The sequence below is a fragment of the Eretmochelys imbricata genome, chromosome 6 (assembly GCF_965152235.1).
Source record: "Eretmochelys imbricata isolate rEreImb1 chromosome 6, rEreImb1.hap1, whole genome shotgun sequence".
Taxonomy (NCBI): Eukaryota; Metazoa; Chordata; order Testudines; family Cheloniidae; genus Eretmochelys; species Eretmochelys imbricata.
In genome coordinates, this window is record NC_135577.1 from 120921444 (window position 1) to 120936860 (window position 15417).

Genomic DNA, 15417 nt, shown 5'->3' on the forward strand with positions numbered 1-15417 from the left:
AGGCTGGATGTGGAGCTATGTGCCACTGGCTTGCTGTATTCCTGCGTTTCGAAGGAGCACCATATTTTTCGAATGCGTGGCTGCTTGGATGAGCTTGGATGAGCTGTGTCACAGCTACACTTGATCTGCCCTTCCAGCACCCCCTCATTTGAGTCCTGGCTCCCTTGGGCAAGGGAGTGCAGAGAGAGGTGTCAGCTTACGTGCTAATCCATAAGGCACAGTCCTCCATGCTCAGTAGTTGCCGACTAAGCACTGGCTGAGCATGAGTGGTGGGACGAGAGCTGACTCCTCGACCCCCAGAGCTCTGGTTGGCTAGAAGCCTGGGAAGAAATCCCACCCCTGACTTCCTTGCCTCCCCTTGGAAAAGGGGGATGCCACTCCAAAGAGGGAGCTCAAGCCAGCCTGGGGAGAGGGGATTTGTTCAGGCTACCTGGTTGCCTCTGGCCCAGTTGGGTGGGAGAAGAGCACATGCTGATAGAAGGAGCAGGCCCAAATGCAGGCTGGACTGAGAGATCGGCCCAGAAAGCGGGCCAGGCACACTTCTGCAAGAGTGCTCCAGACCCTGCAGAGGAAGCCCTGACCAGCATGGTGACCACAGGGACAGACACCTGGAGATGCAGTAGAGACCAGAACTTACCACTCCTGATCATATGTGGCCTCTGCAAGGGGCACCAGGTGCCCTGTCTGGAGACTCAGAGACTGGGCCATTTGGACAGTTTGTTGGTTACGTTAGGATTCTTTTGTTGTTAAGTGTGGGGGGCTCAGTGTGTTGTGTTATTGCTGGGGCTGTATTTGGGGCTCCCCCAGTGGTCCCTTGCTGATCCCTTTTGCTGATTGTGGCTGGGTCCCAGCCTACTAGGAGGGGATATAAAGTCATTGGCTTTCTACCCAAGCACAGCAGTTATTCCTGGGTAAATTCCTGCCTCTCTCTGAGGGTTGTGGGAGAGAATCCAGGGGGATGGGCTTACTGGGAGGCAAGTGGGGTTCTCTACCCTGACTCCCCGAGGCATGTGGGTTGGAATTTGGGGACAGTAAATGAACCAGGGTGCTCCCGCCTCCAGGCATGGTCTTGCGTTTCCTCCTCATGGCTCTGCAAGTGGAAAATGGTGATAGAGGAGGGTTAGTGGTTCTTCACTAGGCCAGCTAAGCTGCCAGCATAGGAGGAGGGTGGCTCAGGGACCGAGTGGGAGGGATGCACTCGGTAGCAGTCATCGCCACTGCACCAAAAAGGTACTTTTAACAACTGCTGCCAAATGTGGAATGTGCCCAGGGCCCTGGTGTGCCATCAGAGCTTGCTAGAAGTGTATCCTCCCTGCCACGGTTGGGTATGTTGGGGGAAGGAAGCGGTTCCTTAACTCTCTTCCTCTCTCCACCCCCTCAGTGCAGCACTTAGCCCTGTCCAAGTGGGAAGAGGAGTTTGGCCACCTGACAGGCAATCCCCAGGCTTCTTTAAAAGTTTGCATGATCTCCAGCCAACTGTTAGGTGTTTTATACTCCTCTTCCTATATGTCATTAGTATCATTCAAATCACAATAGTGGCCAGTAGTCTGAGCAGAGATTGTGGCCCCATTGTGCTCGGTGCCGTAATAATAAGAGGCAGCTGATATCCCAACGAGCTTGCAATTTAAATAGACAAGACAGAGAAAGGGAGGGAACTGAAGGGCTAAGTGATGCACAAGGTCACACAGGAAGTTCGTGGCAGAACAGGGAATTATCAGTGAAGTCCCACGCCAGCACCTTAACCACAAAGCTGTCCTTCCTCTTGATTACTGGTGCATTAAGAGAGAGATTAATGAAATGAGGTTATCCATAGTGCCAACTGCTGCACCTGACAATGGCATAAATTATATAAATTTAACAGCAAGAGGCTTAAGTGCAATAGCATGGTGAGAATGTGGGGAACATGGAACAGCCTTCATGCAGGCCCCTTCAGAAAAGGTCCCAGTCCTATTAGGCAAATCGATGTGTCCATGGGAGTGGCAGGAACTTATCACCCTATAGGATCAAGCCTTGAAGGAGAAATGATAATGTTAACAACTGCATCCATCTGAGAAAAGAAACACCTGATTACAAGGTTTCCAAGCATTTGCAATAGTTAGCCTCACTGGAGGGAATCAAATGATTTTTCTAGTCAGTGGCAGGAATAATTTCCTTATTTTTATTATCTCTGTGAGGCAGACAGTGCATTAAAGAGCCAAGGAAAATTGTCTGTAATTGAAAAGGCAGGAGTAAATCCTGACTGGTCTTATGTATTAGACCCAGAGGACCTGTTCTAGTCCATGGGCTAAAATCTTAGCTAAGTTTGGAGTTTAGAAGTACAGTGGGGATGTAGGATGCTCAGTGAAGTGGATCTTTAAGTTGACAAGAAAAAAATGGAATGATGGTTTCTTTAGAGTATGGGGGTGAATTAAGTGCTGATGTGCCTCATGCCATGTAGCAAAAGCCAATGGTTTGAGTAGAAAACTGGCGCTGAATATTAATAGGTAGGTCACCAGACCCCAGAGATTTCCCCAAATACAGACAAAGTACTGGATCTCTTCTGTAAATGACAGGGGTTCAAACAAACACCCCGATCCTTCAGTGGGCTCCACATAGGTGGATGCTGGTTTCCCACATGGAGCCCCATTGAGTTTAGTGAGGACTGGGGCCATAGCTGCTTGCTCAGCAGTAGTGATCTATGAACCATGATGCACCTTACCCCTAAAAGGTCATTTTTAAGCATAGGGGTATTTTTTGTTTGGTTTTGTTTTGCTTAAATTGTATTCGGTATTACTGGGAGATGTTTGTGGCCCTGTATTAAGGTGGTTTTAAAAAAATACTTTGGTCACAAACCACAATTTATATAGTACTTGGGCAATTGGGAATTAATGGCGCCTGCATCCTAAGGTGAACATATTTTCAGAATCAACAACTGGGACGTTCTTGGAGCAATGAAATCCTCAGGTGCTCTGCAGTCTGATTCCATTCTCCGGTCTGCCCAGCCTGGTCTGGGCAATCTCCAGCTGGAGCAGCAGAGCGGATCAAGGAGAGGCTGAGCCCTGTCAGTTTCCCCCCGCTCCTCCCAAGACCCCTCAGAAAGGAGGGCTAGAAGGACCACCTGTTACCCACCCCCCCTTGCTCTCCAGTCCCCATCCCACCCGAGGGGCTAAAGCAAAGTAGTTTACCCTGACTAGCCTGGACCATCAATTGACTGGACTTCTATTGCGAGGCTGTTGCCTGATGCTATGGCAAGCTTTGGCCTTAAACAATGGTACATGAACCATACTTGCTATGTAGGGAGTGAAACAGAGGTGTGTAAATCATCTTATACCAGTGAGGCAGCTTGTCTCAAACAAAACTCTTGTCACTGCAAACAACCCAAACACTTTGACTGGTGATATGAAAATCCCAGACATTCCAGACCTCCCAAAGGAAGTTCCTGGGAGACTGAGGCATCTCTTGGAAACTGAGACCTATGGTTTCTTTAGCCATAGACATACAGCTACAGATATGAACTTGACCAGTAAGCCCAAAACACCTTTTTAATGGGTTTATGGGCTAAAACCCTGAAAAATGGCATCTCCTAAGATACACAGCTCAGAGAGAGTCAGGGCAAAGGTGACTTTGTGCAGCCCAGGCTCTGGACCATTGTGGAGGCTGAAATAGAGTCTGGTGTAAGTTAGAGTGGCCCCAGGGGCTGCAATAACTTATGGCCTTTTTGCTGGGCTGCCTACGACTTGCTCTGCAGCCCAGAAAATCCGTAGTGCTGATTAATACAATGAATACGCCCCTAGCCCTGTACCCAGCATGGCCCCTATGCCAGCATTTCCCCAGAACAGCATGTAGCAGCCGGAGTAGGGCCAGCATGCAGTCCAAGGGTTTTTCATGGAAATATTGGCAGACCCATAACTAAACTGTATGTCTATTGGATGCCCTTTGTCTATAATATCCTTCAAACATTTCACAAATCTCTTTAGTGTTGGGATATTTTTACATAACTTCTGACAATGCATCACGGCCATTTCTGGTGCTAATTCTGAAAACAGTTTAATGAGACAAAATGTTTGCATAGCAATATTAAGGAAGACAATCAAAGTGATAAATGTCATAAAATCAAGATATGGCTTTGTCCTTAATGTGACACAGTATGCCTTGAGATTGAGAGACCTCGAGTTAAATTTGAAAACATCATACCATTTGGAAACTCTTTCAAAAGCATTGCACCCCGGGTTGAGCTGAAGACAGTTTTAGCCTGATTTTTGAATTCCTGTGCATTAAGGGTATAAGACAGCGGTTCTCAAACTTTTGTATTGGTGACCCGTTTCACACAGCAAACCTATGAGTGCGACCCCACCTGATAAATTAAAAACGCTTTTTTTATATGTTTAACACTATTATAAATGCTGGAGTCAAAGTGGAGTTTGGGGGTGGAGGCTGACAATTCGCAACCCCCCATGTAATAACCTTGCGACCCCCTGGGGGGTCACAACCCCCAGTTTGAGAACCCCTGGTGTAAGACCTTAAATGTTGTTTAAATATAGCTTGTCACACGCCCACCTCCTTTCAATGAATGGCATGAGTACATGAGATTTGATGTGCTAGATTGTAACAGGTGCTTCAGAGCTGTTGTGGTCTGTCACGTAAATTCAATAAAGACAAGTGCTTCACTTAGAAAGGAAAAAATCAAATGCACATCTACCAAATGGGAAATAACTGGCTAGGCCGTAGTACTGCTGAAAAAGACGTGGGAGTTGGTAGTGCATCACAAACTGAATATAAGTCAACAATGTGATGCAGATGCGAAAAGGGCTAATATCATTCTGGGGTGATTTAGGTGAGATGTTAGAAAAAACTTTCTAACTATTAGGGTAGTTAAAACTCTGCAGTAGGCTCCCAAGGGAGGTTATGGAATCCCCATGATGGACAAACACCTGGAAGGGATGATCCAGGTTTACTTGGTCATGCCTCACGGCTGGGGACTGGACTAGATGACCTCTCAAGGTCACTGCTGACCTTTCAAGGTCACTGCTGGCCCTATGTTTCTATGATGCTATGAGTCTGGGTCCATGTACCTAAATGGCTAGAAGCATTACCATCTCAAGCTCTGATCTCACGAGATCTCGTAAGCAATGTAGGTTGGTCTGGGTCACTGTTTAAATGAGCAGACCTTTAGGAAGTGGTACTGATGATCCAATTGCTGCCACGTTCCCCTCTTGTTCAATATCTTCATAAATGATCTGGAGGATGGTGTGGATTGCACTCTCAGCAAATTTGCGGATGATACTAAACTGGGAGGAGTGGTAGATATGCTGGAGGGGAGGGATAGGATACAGAAGGACCTAGACAAATTGGAGGATTGGGCCAAAAGAAATCTGATGAGGTTCAATAAGGATTAGTGCAGGGTCCTGCACTTAGGATGGAAGAATCCAATGCACCGCTACAGACTAGGGACCGAATGGCTAGGCAGCAGTTCTGCGGAAAAGGACCTAGGGGTGACAGTGGACGAGACGCTGGATATGAGTCAGCAGTGTGCCCTTGTTGCCAAGAAGGCCAATGGCATTTTGGGATGTATAAGTAGGGGCATAGCGAGCAGATCGAGGGATGTGATCGTTCCCCTCTATTCGACATTGGTGAGGCCTCATCTGGAGTACTGTGTCCAGTTTTGGGCCCCACACTACAAGAAGGATGTGGATAAATTGGAGAGAGTCCAGCGAAGAGCAACAAAAATGATTAGGGGTCTAGAACACATGACTTATGAGGAGAGGCTGAGGGAGCTGGGATTGTTTAGCCTGCAGAAGAGAAGAATGAGGGGGGATTTGATAGCTGCTTTCAACTACCTGAAAGGGGGTTCCAAAGAGGATGGCTCTAGACTGTTCTCAATGGTAGCAGATGACAGAACGAGGAGTAATGGTCTCAAGTTGCAGTGGGGGAGGTTTAGATTGGATATTAGGAAAAACTTTTTCACTAAGAGGGTGGTGAAACACTGGAATGCGTTACCTAGGGAGGTGGTAGAATCTCCTTCCTTGGAGGTTTTTAAGGTCAGGCTTGACAAAGTCCTGGCTGGGATGATTTAACTGGGAATTGGTCCTGCTTCAAGCAGGGGGTTGGACTAGATGACCTTCAGGGGTCCCTTCCAATCCTGATATTCTATGATTCTATGATTCTATGAATCAGGATAGAACCATGCCACAGCACGGTGGTACAGGGCACTGTGCTGCCCAGGGTATCATCCTGCAGCTGGAGACGTTAAACTAACATACTGACTACTTGTGGGGAGCCAAGATTTGGGATTAGAGGGATAGACAGAAATTAGTCAGGTAGTGATCCCTACAGTAATGGCTCACTCACCTCTATTAACCATGCCAGAGAATACTGTAAATCAGGGGCTAACTTGAGGGAAATGCAACCCTTATTTTATGTATTCCTTAGTCCTCACTTCCCCCTTGCCTTTGATCATCTTCTCCATTAGTTCATCCCTCTCATTTCTACAATGACTCCTGCATGAGAGGGATCAGGTCTGCCTTTCTGGCCTTTGAAAATTATTTTAAAACCTAAACAATGAGGTCATCAGGCCTTTGGCTATAGTAGCACTAGCAGATTTTACTGAGTAAAGATCAACGGGTTACATATTAAGATTCTCGCCAGATATTGGCTTTGACTGTGGGAGAAGTTGTCCAAGAGGAAGATAAGTGACCTGCTACTGCCAGCTCTAGGGGATCTCTGTTAGCTTAAGCGCTAGAGGCCTGTTTCTCTGAAGCAGTCCAGTCCCAGCTCCCGATGGGTGGGTGCGCAATGTACAAAGCTGTATCTGCAACACAAGGATTTTTTACAATACATTGGGTTCAGTGGGAATTAAATGTATCCAGGATGAAAACTGGAGAATTTAGCCCTTGATATTTATGTGGCTGTTACACTGAGACTGAGTTTAATGTACAATTAGAATGTATCAATAACAATATTTAATGTGATGGCATGGTCTAGAAAAGTGGTCCCCAAACTTTTTACCTCATGCCCCCCCTTACTGCTGCCCACTTCCCACCATAGGGTGACCAGGTGTCCGGTTCAATCAGAACACCTGGTCGAAAAGGGATCCTGGTGGCTCCGATCAATACTGCCAAGCGGGCCGTTAAAAGTCTGGTCTATGGTGCTGTGGTGCTAAGGCAGGCTAGTCCCTACCTGTCCTGGCTGGCACCGTGCTGCACCCTGGAAACAGCCAGCTGAGCCAGGTCCTAGGCAGGGGGGCTGTGGGGCTCCACGTGCTGCCCCCACCCCGAACACCGGCTCCGCACTCCCATTGGCCAGCTCCTGACCAATGGGAGCGGGGGGGAGGGCAGTGCCTGCAGGTGAGAGCAGTGCACAGAGCCACCTGCTGCGCCTCCGCCTAGGACCCAGACCAGCTGGCTGCTTCCAGGGTGCAGTGCGGTGCCAGCCAGGACAGGTAGGGACTAGCCTGCCTTAGCGCCGCAGCACCATCGACTGGGAGCTGCCTGAGGTAAGCCCACACCCCAACTCCCTGTCCCAGCCCTGAGCCCCCCCACCCCAGAGCACCCTCCTGCATCCCAAACCCCTCATCCCCAGCCCCACCCCAGAGCCCGCATCCCCAGCCGGAGCCCTCACCCTCTCCCGCACCCCAACTCCCTGTCCCAGCCCAGTGAACGTGAGTGAGGGTGGGGGAGAGCGAGCCACCGAGGAAGGGGGAATGTAGTGAGTGGGGTGGAGCCTCGGGGAAGGGGCAGGGCCTCGGGGAAGGGGCAGGGCTAGGGTGTTTGGCTTTGTGCGACTAGAAAGTTGGCAACCCTATCCCCCACCCTGGGAGCCACAGCCGGGGACTTGGTTGGAACCAGGTGCCACAGCTGGGAGTGGGGCTATTGTTGGGGCTGGGGGCCGAGGCCGGGACCAGGGCGGGGGCCAGAAAACAGAGCCTGAGCTGGGGCTGGGGCCAGAGCAGAGCTGAACAGAGCAGGGCTGGGTGGCATTCCCTCCCCATCCACTATGTGGGCTGGCCCAGGCCCCACCATGGCCTTCTAAATGTTCCTCCGTGCCCTCCTAGGAAGGCGCACCCCACAGTTTGGGGACCACAGGTCTAGAAGATTAAATACCAGTCTGGGAGCTGGGTACACCTGAAGTCTAATCCCAGTGCTGACAGTGACTTGTATGATGGGTTTCCATGTCTCGGTTTTCCCATCAGTGAAATGGGGATAATAACACTTATTAGGGGATGTTTTGAGGATTGATTAATATATGGACTGTGCTTTGAAAAGGCCAAACACTGTGTAAATGCTAAGTCTGCTTATTGCCAGTGCTATTCATCTCTAGGATGCTAGATTAATTAACCCTTGCCATGTCTCTGCAAGGGAAATGGGGAAGTACTACCCTTCATTTTACTGCTGGGGAAACTGAGGCAAGGAAGGTAAGTGACTTGGCTAAGGGGAAATCAGTGTCCAAGCTGGGATTAGAATTCAAGAATTCATGGCTTCCATGCCTTATGCAGAGAGCAGGCCCTCTTTACATTTAAAGATGCTCGTACCACATGTACATCATGTGGGGCCACCTTTAATACAACGTTTGTTTAAGAACTGTCTAATGTATCTCCTAGGAACATAGCCCCAGGTCGTTGCTGTCTCCTAACTCCGTCTCTCCAAAGTCCCATTATCATACACACTCCCTTTTCTGCGCTTGCTTTTTTGTGTGATGCACAGACTGGGGGGCTTGGGCATGGTGACTGGAATCCAGTCTCTGCTCATTTGTGCTCTGTCCTGTACCCAGACTTGGAAAGCGGCGAACATTTTGGTGGTTTATTTACTCTGTCGTTTCCTTGCGTCTCTGGACTATTTGGTCAAATCTCAGTTCGCAGCCCATTTTAAAAAAAAATAAAGAGAGACTGGGCTGCATTTCTGGAGCTGGCTTCTGCCCTGAGCTGTAGCCATGCCCTCTCTGGCCCTGCACAGATGTGACCAGGAGCAGGACTCCTGCAGATGGACAGGTGTAAATGAGGGGGATTTGGCCCTCCATCCATCTGAAGAAAACAGTGGATTTCTTAATGTTCTCCAGAAATTTCTGGAACATTAATAGTCACAGGGGGAGTAAATACATAGGAAGCTGAGCCCCACCCCACCCCACCCCACCCAATTTGTTTTTGTTTCTGTGCTGTCAGGTTCAGTTAACCATTTCGATGACTTAACAGAGCTCAGCCTCCAAGCGAATGCTTTTGATTTGATAGGCAACTGCATCCCTTTTTCAAAGGAGCCTGCTCCCTAGGGCAACCACATCACAGTGCTGATTTGCTGCAGTGAAGACTGCAGCGCGTACAATATGCCCTCCCCCCTCTCCCTGTTCTGCTTACAGCATCGGTCTGTAGCCAGTGCAAGGAAGCAGCCGTGATACCCACTAACCTATTCATGCTTTGGAATGCCTCAGTGAGAACCCAGGAAAGGAGCCGCAATTCCTAATTCTTCAAGATGCAAGCCAGTGCCGATTCTACCAAGATGGACTGTCTGTGGAGCAACTGGAAATGTCAGGGTATTATATCTATTCTAGTGTTGCATGCCTAGAAAGACTGCATGGGAGAGAAGGCAAAGGCAGCATCCATCCATTTTGCATTGTTCACCTGTGGGTCTTTGCATGCTTTTTATTTCCCCAGAAGATTTTCTTTGAAGTAATTTTGAAAAACAACTCTAATTATACGCTTTGAGTTTCTTTTATTTCTCCAGTCCCCAGCTTTACATCTTAAAAACATATAACGCAGGACATTTTCCTCTCACGCTGCAGCTCCTATCAATGCCACTCTTCCCTGATCCTGTAGCTTCTTTCCTCATCTTTGAGGATCATTGCCAGACTGTGCCCAGCATGATTTTGTATGCCGTGGGCTTTTAGAAGAGGGCAGTAATTGTGAATTTGTGTCTGTTTAGGCTCCTGAGGTTTACTGACAGTCCTGTTTTGGAGCTTCAGTGCATCCTTTTGGATGGGACACACCCATTTTGAGATCTGTGTCCACTGTCAACACAAAGAAAATGTAGCCCCAGCAATAACTGTAATAATACTCAGAATACTGTTGCATTGCCACACATTTGTCAGTTTGCTGTATGGTAGCCTTTAAATTTATTCCATGATTATTTTTTCTAGCACACCCCTAAACCACCTGCTGTAAAATATTGCGCTGTTTTAGTCATCTGTTGTGTAACTGACAAGAACAATAGAGGCTATGTTCTGTTATAACAAATTTATTTTTGAGATGGTCCATGTTAGCATTGGGTGTGGCTGGCTACCTTTCAGCTCGCCTGACAGCTTTTCAGCCATTTTTATTCAGCTTCACACTTAATAGCGAGCATCTATCCTTTGTTTTGTTAAAAGACTGTCTATGTGACACTGCTTGGGGAGCAGATTACAGAAAAATAGATGGAAAGATGGATCCAGTCTTGTCATCTTATGTATGTGTGTGGCAGGCTTTGTTTTATTAATTCTGTAATAATCTTTATGACAGCAAGGTTCATTTTTTTTTTACTTTGAACATATTGTGTATATTATTAATGATCTCTGGTGGATCCCTAAGAGTGAATTACACTGTAGCAGCATCTGCTTAAAGAGCCCGTGCTTCTTTTCAGATGTAATTTCTCCTCCTCAAAAGAATATAAACCCTGGTAATTGTAATGTGATCTGGAAAGCCTTCTGAATGTGTTTGGGGAGCAGGGAGGTTAATTGGATCCATCCAATTGCTGTTTCTGATATATTTTAAACCTTGGTTCTGCACATAATCATCACCACATTCTGAGGGATTTATCCTAAAGTCAGGCAGCTACAAAGTAAACAGAGGCACCTGCTAATATAAGCCCCCGGCAGATCACAGCTTCCGTTGTGTTAATAAAGAACCATTTTTCACCACCAAGATTTATTATAACAACATGAATTCTGTATACTAAGTTCCATGAGTTACTTTAAAACAAGGCTAGATATTAAAATGCTACCTATTCTTGTGGAAAAGAGAAAATTGCTGAGTCAAGTTGTCAAGCTCATCTTGACTTAAAGCCAGATTGGATTTTTTTGTCCATCTTTACCAAAAACAAAAAAATATATACATAAATTACAAAATAGAGGGACACAGGGTATGCTATCTTTGCTTAACAAATAATTAATAGTATTCTTGTGCCATCTGTCTTTTTGCAGTCTGCCCTTTGAAATCAGTAGGCAGTTTGACTTAAAATTGAATGACACAATATGACCCATGTTGGTGAGAAAGAACCTAGTTGGAATAAATGATTACTATCCTTTACTTATCTTTTCCTTTCCCTTGATGTAGCTTTTTATGCCTGGGGAATAGGAAGTGGGGACTTTTGTGATGAAAAGAGGGAAGATACTAAAATAGCCATAGGATATTGCCTATGTCTGTAACATTCTACTGATCAAACCCAAATTCACATGGCTGCAGAACTGTAACCCCCTCAAAAATAGACACAAGAAGAACAAACATTGGGGGGTTTATATGGTCAACAATAGACTGTGTTGACACCCCCCCCCCCACAGACCTCACCCCCAAATATCTATTTTCTGAAAAATGAAGTTGTTCAAATTTTCCATCTTCATTAATTATTGCTTCATGTCAGGTAACTTTTTTCCTTTCATAGGGCTGTCTATGTACATAACAGACAAAGATAAAATAATACAACGAATTTTGATTGAAGTTATGGAAAACTTGAGTGGTAGTTAGCACAACTTTTAATTTACTAGAAAACTAGGTGTGTAATTAACTAAAATTAAGGACTAGGCAATGTAATATATCAATACTATTTTGGGGTAGGGTAGTGAAAAGCTAGGCGGTGTTTATTCTGAAAAGCAGCAAATAAAGTAGTTGTTGCTTTCGTTTTGCTCATCTTAACATGCTTTTTGTAAATATTTTTTGTGGTAATGGAAATACATTCAATGTTGGTATGTAATATTCAAATATATCGCAGTGTAATTTTATCCCTCTATACTGGAAGTATGACATGATTGTATCAATCACAGATGATGTTACAATCCTAAGGGAGAACCAAAGTCATTCTCCCCTGCTAGACATATGTCCCATTTAAAATATTATCATTGAGAGTAAGGTGAATTACAGCAGACTGTTGTTTTGTTCGCATCTTTCACAGTTAGAAGGTGATGTGTCTGAAATAGACTGGGGTTGAGCTATCCAGTATGTATGATGGTGCAGAGGTAGATATACCACTGTGTATGCCAGCCACTGCGGGCCTCCAGACACGAACAGTCAGAAGAGCTGACTGCAGAAGGTAGTACTTCAGAAATGATGTCACAACACCAGGCAGTCACGTTGTGCAGTGCTCTGAAGTCATTCCAGACGTGTGACTGTTGGAAGCTGTGTTTCTGAGAGTGGCTTAAGAACATAAGATGGCAGCATCTAGCGCTTCAGATATATGGGCTGCTAGACCAGGCATCCTGACCTTCTATGAAGATGTGGCATGATGCTCTAGGACAGTGGCTCTCAACCTCTCCAGACTACTGTACCCCTTTCAGGAGTCTGATTTGTCTTGCGTACCCCCAGGTTTCACCTCACTTAAAAACTACTTGCTTACAAAATCAGACATACAAATCCGAAAATGCCACAGCACACTTATTACGGAAAAATTGCTTACTTTCTCATTTTTACCATGTAGTTATAAAATAAATCAATTGGAATATAAATATTGTACTTACTTTTCATTGTAGAGTATATAGACCTCATAAACAAGTCATTGTTTGTATGAAATTTTAGTTTGTCCTGATTTCGCTAATGCTTTTTATGTAGCCTGTTGTAAAACTAGGCAAATATCTAGATGAGTTGATGTGCCCCCTGAAAGACCTCTGCATATCCCCAGGGGTACACGTACTCCTGGTTGAGAACCACTGCTCTAGGATACCCTGTAATCAATACTTACGGCATGTACCAGTTACATTAGAAAAGACCCCCAAACGCCTTGCATTGCACAGCTAGTTATTTGCAATACTCTAGCCAGGCAGTCACCTCTGCTTTCATTTCCCCTTCCACAATCCACTTCTTAGATATCCATGAGTGATAAGTTTCTGTCTGCTTGTCTGTTGACCTACAAGTCTCAATTAAAAAACAAATGTGAAAGATTGCAAGTAAAGAACCTGTGGAGTCTTTATAGAAATGCCACTAAATACTAACTATAGCATTCATCTCTGTAGCACCTGAAGGCCAAGGGTGACTAAGGAATGCAGGTGTCTTTGAAGTCCATCTTACTTAGCTTCATTGGAACAATGTTATGAACAGGGCTTGTACTGGCACCTGTTTTCTGAGTATTATCTTACTTTTTCAATTAAAGTAGGAGCTGGCTTTAAAATGGTTCTGAAAAGCTAGACCAAGCATTTCTCCATGGCTATGTTCTCTGTTTTCAGTGCTGATAGCAGTGTTCAATAGTAATAATATTCATGTGTGCATTTAAAGTGTAATCTTGTTAGCAGCTTTGAAACCATTCTAATCAGCCACCTTGTCATAAAATAGTAATTTCGGCCTATTGTTACTGTCGATGCTTTTCACATTTTCAGAGGTGGATCATTTCAACAGACGTCATGGATTAGATCCTCATCTGGTGCAACCTGGTGTGGCTCCAAATGAGCTAGGCTAGTTTACACCAGCTAAGGATCTGTCCCTGAGGATCTGTTGTATGTCTTGTGCTGAACCTTTATAGATACAGATGCTTGGAGCCAGGTTGTCAGCTGATGTGTATTGGCTTAGATGCCAAGAGTTCTATGGAGCTACAATGACTCTGACCCACTGAGAATCTAGCCCCTTTTTCTCTTTCAGAGGGTGTCCTGTAAAGACTGAACAAATGTGGTCAAGTTGTAGTTTAAGGGAAGAACAGTCTTCCAATTTCAGGTGTTCTTTTTTTGCAGAAATTATAAGGCTAAGCTTACCAAAATCAGTATTAAGGATGTATTTAGTCCCTAACCTGGGCTGATGCATTTTGAAGGTTAGCACAAAATAAAGTTTGTTTATGAAGTTTGAGTAGATTGCATTTTAAGCAGACTGAAATAAACAAACCCTGTTTCTCCATTAACATGCAAACAGATTAAGGGCCAAACTTTCAACCCTGCCTGTAACATTTCACCTGCAAATTGGGTGATTAGATGCAGTGACCTGATTTGTGTGCATAAATGTTGTTATATGAGCAAACTTTGTGAAGGTATTATTTTAGGGTCCCATTTGAAAATTATACCCAGGTTCACCACAGACTTCTATTGGGATCAGATACAAATTCAGAAAAAGGGTTTTAGCTATTTGATAATCCAGGTCTTATGAAAAATATGGTCACTGTACCTATTGGGTTCCGGGACGTGGGCGGGCGGAAGCCCGCAATATGGTCACTGTTACTATTGGGTTCCAGGACGTGGGAGGACGGAAGCCCGCAATATGGTCACTGTAGTGGGGTGGTTACCCCGCTCCAGCCCTGAAGGGCTTAAAACAGCCCTAGAAGAGGGCTGTGGCAGGGGAAAAGATGGGCTGATTGGGAAAGCAGCCACAGCTGTAGCCCTTATAAGAGGGCGGTGGGCCAGAAGGAAAGACCTCCTCTCTCTGGCTCTAGAGAGGGAAGGACTTGGCTGCTGGGAAGCTGAGGAGGGTATCTAGGGTGGAGCAGTGCTGCGGAAGGGCAGAGGGAGCTGGTAGCTCCAGCCTAGCAAAACCCCAGGCTGCAGGCCTTGTTAGGGTAGAGCAGTACTGGGGAAGGGCAAAGGGAGCTGGGGAGCTCCAGCCTAGTAAAAACCCAGGCTTCAGGCCTAGTTAAAGGCCTATAAAAAGGTACTGGGCCTGCAGAGGGGCAGCCCAGAGATAGGCAGAGGCAGCTGGTCCAACCCCCCTTGCTGATGATGAGTAGTTCATAGGCTGCAGTCTGCCCCAAGGAGTGGGGGCTAGACAGTGACTGGCAGTAGCCACTGAGGCAAGGGAGGGATAGGGATTGGGGGTTCCACTAGCAGGGGAGCCCCAGACTGAGGGGGTACTGCCAGGGGGCAGAACCCTAATCTAGAAAGGCACCGGGGTCCGGGAGGAACACGGGGGCCAGCGGCAGGTGAGACACTGGCCTGCAGAGGGCGTTCCTGGCTGAAAGGGCTAATTCCCAGGACGACCGACAGGAGGCACCGCACCGGTGAGTCGTCGCCCTGCGAGTCACTATTATTACCTCTCCTCAATTTGTTTCCTCCTTCAACTTGATATGTGCCCCGTCACCCGTTCCCAATGTCCATCTCACTGGCACACTGAAGAGTTACACTGACAACCCCATCCCTGGACCAAGGCTGGTGCAATACCCTGGGAGCTCTCATCCTGTCTGTCCTGATAGCCTAGGAGCTTTTCCTCTCCTCTTCACTGTGGTGTTCCTGTAAGCTGCCTTTGTATGGCATTCTGAATAATGGGGCCAGTCAACAAATCTGAAACCTCTTCCATGCACG

At 46.3% G+C, this 15417-nt stretch overlaps 1 protein-coding gene across 2 annotated transcripts in view; it reads left to right on the top strand.

Moving 5' to 3' along the window:
* Positions 1-15417, top strand: part of RTN1 (reticulon 1) — a 197536-nt gene that overhangs the window by 162989 nt on the left and 19130 nt on the right. Inside the window, exon 1 of one of the 2 annotated variants that reach the window (XM_077820588.1) lies at positions 9438-9498. The exons of the other annotated variant lie outside the window; for it this stretch is intronic. Within the exon in view, the coding sequence (XP_077676714.1) occupies positions 9438-9498 (61 nt within the window). Of the gene's footprint in view, positions 1-9437; positions 9499-15417 lie in introns of those variants that run through there. 2 annotated transcript variants of the gene reach the window in all.